This window comes from Thunnus maccoyii, chromosome 12 (genome assembly GCF_910596095.1).
Source record: "Thunnus maccoyii chromosome 12, fThuMac1.1, whole genome shotgun sequence".
NCBI lineage: Eukaryota > Metazoa > Chordata > Actinopteri > Scombriformes > Scombridae > Thunnus > Thunnus maccoyii.
The window spans coordinates 16,487,378-16,495,975 of record NC_056544.1 but is presented as its reverse complement, the minus strand read 5'-3'; the positions used below and the strand labels follow the sequence as shown (position 1 = coordinate 16,495,975).

At 40.2% G+C, this 8,598-nt stretch overlaps 1 protein-coding gene across 7 annotated transcripts in view; it reads left to right on the top strand.

The window, feature by feature from the left end:
• The first annotated feature begins 646 nt into the window (after window positions 1–646).
• The window catches only part of LOC121909106 (zinc finger protein 521-like), a 90,390-nt gene continuing 82,438 nt past the window's right edge, over window positions 647–8,598 (top strand). For 3 of the 7 annotated variants that reach the window (XM_042429521.1, XM_042429522.1, XM_042429520.1), the window contains exon 1: window positions 647–789. Coding sequence is in view for 4 of the 7 variants with exons in the window: in XM_042429517.1 (XP_042285451.1) it covers window positions 1,451–1,490 (40 nt within the window). In the remaining 3 variants the exon portion in view is untranslated. The other 4 variants (XM_042429518.1, XM_042429516.1, XM_042429519.1 and 1 more) reach the window with 2 other exon arrangements.

Below are 8,598 nucleotides of genomic sequence, written 5' to 3'. Positions count from 1 at the left end.
GAAGGAAGAAAGAGTTTCTGTGAAGCCTTTCCTACACAATAAGGCCTTCCAATTAAATAAATTCAAAGTTTGAAGCCTAAAATTAGTGTGTTTTACTATTGAAACTATACCTGAAATAATTTGTGTTGTAGAATTTAAGAAAAGAAAGAAAAAAAAAAAAACAAATCCTAACAGATTAACATTAAAAGGGAAGAGGCTATTATTTTTTTGACAAATCTGAAATAATAAAAATATTATTTTAAATCTAAGAAAAAAGACATTTTCTGGGTTATATATGATATTCAATAAGAAAAATCTAATTCATAGTGAATTTTTAAAAAAATCAAAAAACTCCATCCATAAATAAAACGTTTATCCAAAAATACAATGCTGCCACAACATGTCATATATGTCAACAGCCCCACTAAATGTCTTTCTGCTTAACCATTTCTACCAGAAGGGGGACCAGTCCGTCTGCCGTAGACGGAGAGTGGCCGACGGCGAGCTGAGGCAGAGGAGACGCCAGGGTGAGCAAGCCGACTTTGGGTTTAGAGTTCGACTCCGGATCCGGGGACCAGCAGATCCAGCAATCCGCATCTTGCCATGATCCCTAGGATTTTAATCATGCCTCTCTGTCTGTGTGTGAGTGCAGGCAGGCTGACAATGATTTCCTCAGTGATTACGTACAGAGCGAGTCCCTGCGGGGTAGGGGCCCCCTCTGGAGCCATCCTGATGGCTTTGGGGGCCTTGCTTCCATTTTCCATTATTATGTGGACTACCGGAGCGACAGCGCAGTCCAAGACCTTGCAGGTTTGTGATGAGGAGGGAGCTTCCATCTTCTCTCTGCTTCTTCATCCTCTTTTAAGAGCAATTTAGACGTAGACTTAGATCAGATTCCGAACCTAATTCATGATTAGCTGACTGGAGTGAGAAAAGGAAGAGTCTATAATAGTTTTGATGCTGTTAGGTGGATATGAAGTGAAAAGTGTAATTATCATTTTTTCCTCCCTTTTTTTGGTTTTGTTGCATTTTTTTGCACTCTCACAGGAGGCGTTTTGCTGATGTCTTTCTCACGCGGATGCATTTGAGATGAGAGGCGAGAAGCAAATATTCCGCTTTTATTACTAAACGAACGATCATGCCTACACGCGTGTGTGTTTTCCCGGAGAATGGAAGCGCATGACGGGATTACTATATTCTCACACTTTTCCCGATACCCAGCTCAACTAAATAGAGTCGCCTATACCGATCGGTCTAATTGGATTTTATAACATCCACCTACTCATCACAAAATAACAGCAAACTCGTGTTTTAGACCGCACGGCGAGGGCTAAGTTGCATCTTTCTGTAATGCTAGAAGGGCAGCCGCGATTTCGGCCAGTGACATTTAGAGAGAATCTACCTTTAGACTATCCCGTCTTTACACAAATTATCAGTCAGAAACTGAGCAACTTCAGCGTTTTTCTATAGGATGTCGCGCCGCAAGCAAGCTAAACCAAGATCCCTGAAAGGTAAGTGATAAGCCTATGTTTGGTGGCTCTCAAACATTTTATTTTAAGGTGATGACAAAGTCTAGACGAGCATGAACTGAACTTATCGCTCACTGAAATGTAACGGTCTCCCCTTTATACGCATTTCGAAGTGTTCTTCCTGTTGTGTTGCGCATGAAATCGACTGCATGGACGCACTTGGCATCGGGGAAATAGTGGTCGGCTTCACTTCAGACAATATTGTAATGATAGTTAAAGTGCAAGGGCAGGGCATGGATAATTTAGAGAGCAACAGTGCAGCGCGACGCTGGCAAACATCTGGATGTGTTAAAGACGCTCCTGGTCGGAACTTAAGCCGTTTGATGGAATGGGGTGCAGAGTCACGTGACGCACCCCCCCCCCCCCCCCCCCCCCAGTCTGAGAAACTAAGGAGGAAACATTTTATATGTTGGGGTAAGGGAGGGCATGTATGTGTGTAGGCTATATACAGTATATATGTGTGTGTACTTCAATTGAATAAGGAATTAGATGTGGGCTTAGTGTTGAGTGCTAATTGGACATGTTCATTAAAAAGTTGTAAACATCTGGATTTAGCAGCCAGACTACTCATCTTGAAAAATAGGCTAACTGAACTTTTTAAAAATATTTTTTTAAAATGTAAAATCTTTGCACATCATGTCAAGATACGTGCCTAGGCAATAATAAACACATTTTTTGTTGTTTTTCCCATTTTTTGTTACTTTGTTGAAACAGTTGGACTGGTGGTAATTTGATCACGCATTTGTGTCTGACTGTAGGCCTACATGTGTGTGAGAGGGTGAAAGAGGGGGAGGGAGAGAGAAATAGAGACAGAGCAACATGCATACACACACACACACACATTCACACACACACACACACACATATTCACACACTACTTTTCTCTGTAGCATTTTGGTGGGGGAGCTGCTGGGTTTTGGAGGTTGAGCTCCAGTTCATCTGGCAGGCATTGTATTTTGCTCAGCAAATAATTGCCCACAATTTCACATTCCCAGCTTGTGGTCTGTGGACCCCTTTCTCTCTCCCCTTTCGTTCTCGGAAGTCTTCATCTCAAAGGAAGATTACATGGTCTGCGGTAGTACATTCATGCAGCCACCATTTTAAATCAATACCCAGGAGAGGGTGGAAATGTGAGTGCATGCACATCTTAAAATTGTCACATTCTATTTCCAGACCTGCACTGTTCTATTCACAGTAAACAGCTCTATACATAGATTTCCTATTTTCTCAGACCAGATTGGCATTGACTGTTTTTTTGTTAGTTGGTGTGACATTTGCTATTCTCAAAAGACACATCACTTATATATAATCGTCTCCTGCCAGCATGCCTACATGCTACAAGTGTGTGTTTGTGTGTGCATTCAGAAGAACATCTGTTAAGATTTGTGTACATCTATGCGTGCAAGTGTGAGGGACAGAGAGTGAGCAAATCAGTATGCAAATGAAGTCAGAGTGATGACATTGTTTGTTTTGTTATTGCCACTAAAATTTAAATGGGAAAAAATGTAGAGCTCAAAACATCCCGACTTTTATGTCTTCATTCCGACTGCTCGAGCGGAGCAGAAATGCAGATACGTCATAGATATTTCCCTGTTTTGGAGCAGACCCAAGGAAGGCCAGGCAGATGTTATTTATTGTTCTTTGTCTGTCTCTTTCCTCTGGGACAGAGCTACACTTATACAGATGTCCACAATAACTTTCCTTGTCATTTTTTTTTTAAAATTGTTGCTTAACACTGCATTCTTCACTATTGTTTGTAGAGGACAAGAATTGTCATTTTCACTGGGAACTTTTTAAAAAAATATATTTTTGAACACAGAATTCGTATCCCTTAAGGTGTGTCACCATGCTTTTATACGTGTCTTCACGCGCTTGCATGTGTGTGAGCCTGTGTCTGCATGTCCTGTATGTTTTCGCAAACAGAGTGTGGTTGCAGAGTTCAGGTTTCACTTTTATAGGTTGTCTTCTGCTGACTTGAGGCAGTGGTCAGTGCGGACGGGGCTTTTTTTGCGCAGAAAGAACACTTTGTTCTGCGGAAGGGAAAATAAATAGAGGTGCCGATGGAACATGGAGAGAAGGCAGAACGGGCATCATGTGCGGCGTTTGAGGGACTAGAATGGACATGGAATGTGGAGGTGATGAGAAAATAATGCTGTGACAGTTGGCACTCTTTTTTTTTTCCCTTGTGTACCCCAACGTACACACCCACTTTCTCAGTATTGGCTGCTTGTGGGAGTCAGAGGTTATGTTTTTGGTCCCATCGAGGAAAAGGGCAACATTACAAGTCCCGTTTCAATTAAGTCTGAGAGACAGATCCGGCTATGTTATTGCTTGGGGGAATAAATGGCACAGGGCGAGACCATACATCATTCGCTTATATGCAAACACTTCACCCTAGCCACTGACATTTACTCAATCCTGAGCCTTCTACATTTCTCAACTGTAGGCACATTGTAATTTTGTTTTGATGTGTAGAGGCTTTGGGTCAGCACATTGCCTCAGTCAGTGGTGAGCAGCGAGGAAAGGAGGATCTCACTCCCAATCCTGCATGCAGCGTGTGATGACTGCCACGTTGCCTGTCCTACAGCACTTCCTGAATAATGTGAGGCTGGGTTGATATTTTCATTTGGAGCACAAATGACACTCTCAAGTCTCGGTACTGATGTGTTTATTGGCTGAGGAGGAAGTTTCCAGGTCTGTCATATGCATATATAAATATATTTTCTGCATCATTTACTTTAAGTATAGCGGTTGTCATGAAATCAGCGCTGTGTCATGTACACCTTAAATATTTGATGTTTTTGAGGAGCTGAAATTTGTCGCCACATGAGTGAACTCTTGAGTTTTGCTTGGCTATACATGAAAGGAAATATTATTTTACACTTAAAATAGCAACCCCACAGAACAGGTTGATTTATGAAATCTTTGAAGGGCCCATTAAAAATAAAGCTAGTATAATAGTCTGTTTTAAGTGAAAATTCTTCTGCTCAGACAAAAACAAAGTGCGCTTGAGGTACATTTTTATTTACTTTCATGTCTGGATACTTGTGAGTAAAACTCCAATTGAATTATAATATACAAGGAAAACTAAAATATATATGTATTTTTTTAAAAATCCACAGTTGTCGTAATTTGTAGTTTTTCTTTTTGGAAAAGACAAGATATTATTAAGATGCTTTGTCACTCTTTCACAGCATGTCTTACACCTAGAGATGCATAACCACTCCCCCTTTCACTCCTCATAAGCACTGGCCTGTCTAACTAAAAAAAAGTGTGATGGCACTTTTAAGTATTAAGTTTTTTGTTTGTTTTTTTTAAATCAGAAAAACTAGTTATTCTGCTTTATATTTTGTAAAGACACTATATTTAATTTGTTTAATATAATAAAGTCCTCTTTTTAATTTGCACAATTGAAAGTGCAGAAATATACAATATTCCATTGTATTTGTTCCCTCCTGTTAAAATGTCTATTAGCAGTTGTGTCATTCTTAGTTTATAGAAGCTGCACTATTCCAGTCTGTTCACAATTAATGATCTGTGGCATAACACCCATTAACACTTTTCTAATGTGACACAAAAATATGGTTAGTATTATCATTAAGGAAATTATGATGGAGCCGTGGAAAAATCCCATTAGCACGGCTGTCAGTGCGCTTGACATGCGGCTCAGTGTGTTGGACTGGGTGTCGCGGGAGCTGGCCGATATCTCTTCTTATTCCATGGCATGTGTCTCTCTTGTTGTCATGGATTGTCTGCCACATGGAGAAAGAGCTCTGATTCAGAGACAATGATTGATTTCCACCACTGCTGCAATTGAAATGATACGTTGCTGAGCTTATTTGCATCTGTCTAGTATGTCTGTAGGAGTAGCGTTAATATTTTTTGGAAGCTAAATTTATAATAATTGCATAATGGGATTATTGATTCATGAAATTTTTAGTGTGACTGGTATAGTTAATTTTTTAGAAAAAGTGCTTTTATGATTTGCTTACAGTACGTGGATTACAAATATTATGCAACATGATTAACATGCTCCTCTATTGCAAATTATTTATGACACTAATCACCAGTTCAAATAATGCTCATTAAGAAAGTTATTCATGTGCAGTGTGTGTCCTCCTCCCTCCCTTCCCAGCCCTAATTGAGGAGGGTTGACCTCTTGACCCGAGCTAAATTGAGTTGTAGTCCCTGTGGCGAGCGTCTCCTTCCCGGTCAGTCAGGGCGGATTACACAGCCATTGTGTTCGGCACTGTATCGTCCAAGCTGGTTGTAACCAAGCAGATGAGTCACGCATATCCAGGAACACACTCAGGGCTTTTTTATGCCTGAGAAGTGCTGCGAGATACCCATACACACACACACAAGCATACACGTACACACACACGCACAAATACGTGGCAAATCCACATGTAAAAAGCACAAAACAGTATGTATGCGCACATGCCTGCGTGCATACACACACTCTTCACTCAGTTCTGTTACACAGCAGGAATTCATTTGATGGATTAGAAAAGGTCTAAGCTGCTGAGAGTTTGTCATGTTCTGCTTATTCATGTCTGTTAAATCATTAGTTTTATGCGGGTGTGATGTCTTATGGACCGTACATGTGGTGATCAATCTGTTTTTTAAATTTTGTTTGTATTTTTATTTTTGTGTGTTTTTGTGTGTTTTTTACTTCGTATCTTGTTTTAGCCTCTTGTTTTGCTCGCCTATCTGTAGAAAATTAATTCATTCCTAAAACGGAAATGTCCTGTCTGGGGGATTGTCACTCACAATATAATGACAGTTATTCTGCATTCATTTTTTGTGTGTGGCCAGTGTGTTAATTAGTGGCCGTTAATGCTGTACTACTTGTTGTGGGATTATGTTTTTCCTGCTCCGCGTTTTGAAAATCAAAGGAGCAGCACTGAAATGGTCCCATGTGTGTTTGGTATTGTATCAACAAAACCTAGCAGCATGATTACAGTTTGTCACCGGCTGAGTGATACACTGTACCTTGTCAAACATTAATTAACTGATAGCAGTGATGCATTAACAACACTGTGGACTGAGTTGTATTCTGTTGAAGTTATAGTCATTATGAGCTGATCATGAGCTTTAGAGCATATTAATTAAAACTGTCCAGCTATTTGTCTTTGCACTGTGTTCTGATTGTTGATCAAATGTCCGGCTTGTATGAAACATCACAGGAGTTTGCCCTTACTTGACAGCTTACCCTCTACGATCGCTCCTAGCTAGCTATTAATTATCTAGAAGACAGGTGCAAATGAGAAAAGAATTTGCACTTTGATGGAAGTTGTTTACTTTAAATGACAAAACTTTTAATAAGTTCACAGTGGTGACAAATCATCGCAAACTGCCGTAATGTTTAAGTTCTTATGGCATTGTAAAATAGAATTTTCTGCCTGAACTCCCTCATTTCACCAACAGGGACGGTAATCAAAACAAAAACTCCGGCTCCCACCACCAATCTCTGATAGAACCATGGGGGATTTATTAGGACCCCCCATCCCCAGCCCATTTAAATGATCCTAGATGCAAGGCGCTCAACAGTGCTAGAGAAACTCATTAAAGTCTCAGGGCGTCAGTCACTAAGGCCTCCTTTAACAGGACAAGGTTTCTGTGTTGGCTGATACAGTCCTCTTTGGTGGCTCTGAGGGACATACCTCCATGGTGTCTAACTATGTCTGTTCCATCATTTTTAATTGATTTCACTAATTAATTGCCAGACCCATGACTGTTTGTTTAGCATATTTTCTGTGTACATTATTTAAAATGGCTACTAAGGGAAATATTTCCAATCAAAGACATTCTTATATATATTTGAAAAAATATTGGCATTTCTTTACAAATGTTTTTTTAACATACATATATATATATAAAAGCCTCTCATAAGAATTCCTTGGGAATTCAGTTTTGGCTGGACAAGGCCTGACAGCGAAACATAGTTGCTCTGTCGTTTGTCGGCTTCACAAGAAACAGCTCGACACTTTCCTCTTCATTTTTCACTGAGGTTTGACACCCTGCTTGACACTGACTTGTGCTCCCCTGAGGGAAAGGCTTCTGCCACCATAGGATCCTGCTTTAATTATGCAAAGTACAGGATATTTTGTGCGATTTTAAAAGTGCGCCAGTTTCTGCTTTGGCAGTCACTGCCACACTCCCCTACTGGGAGGTCCTGTCAGACTCCCCCTTCCTCTTTGCCCAGGAAAATGAAAGGCTAGAAAGAAAAGACATAATGGAGAATGCATTTCAACTGCAGGGGTGGAACGCAGAGGCGTAAGAAGTCCTCGGTGAGACCCTCATTTTACATGGAACAGGTGGGAGACTCTTTTGTTCTCTTCCCGCTGTTAAAATCCATTTCATTTCTTGTACTTGACACGCCACAAGGAACTCTCACCAGTTCCAAAAAGGCTCCAATGTAAAAGGTTCCTACCTTTTACTAAACAGAAGTCGTGTTTTTCAAGGCCATTGCTGTTGTCAAAAAGTCAAAAGTGGTTTAGTTGCCATGCGCCTAATGAGCAGATCTGAGTGCCGATCAAGCCATCACTATTTTGTCAGCCTCTCTGTTAAAGAGCAAAAGCACTTTGCAGCTGCTTTGGCAGTTATGGCACGTAGTTTGAATATATAACATTTTATAAACACAAGTTTTTTATTGCATGTTAAGTTTAGTCAGCTTTAAGAAAGGTCCGTATTTATATGAGAGTCTACAAATCTTCGTTTTGATACCCATCTAATTTAGCTAACCAAGCTACTAAATAACCTTCTTCCTAATGCAGTCATCAAGGTGTTTTTCACTTGGTCACTGTTGACGTTGGGGGGACGTTTCATGGGAGACGTTCATAATTCATCACGTCATTACCCAGTCCAATATGTTATTTACGTGGGTGGCTGTTTGCCTTGTTGCCAAACCTCATACATATGAAAGGCTTGCGTGGATTCCCAAACCACAGGTTGAGCTGTCGAAAGCTGTTGAAATCTCTTGGAGTTTCCATACAGAAAATCTCAGTAGTAAATAATAAAAAAGAAGGAAATCTCAATGTGTCTAACTTGTTTTTCGCTGTTAACTGTTTCTTTCCCTCATTTTCTC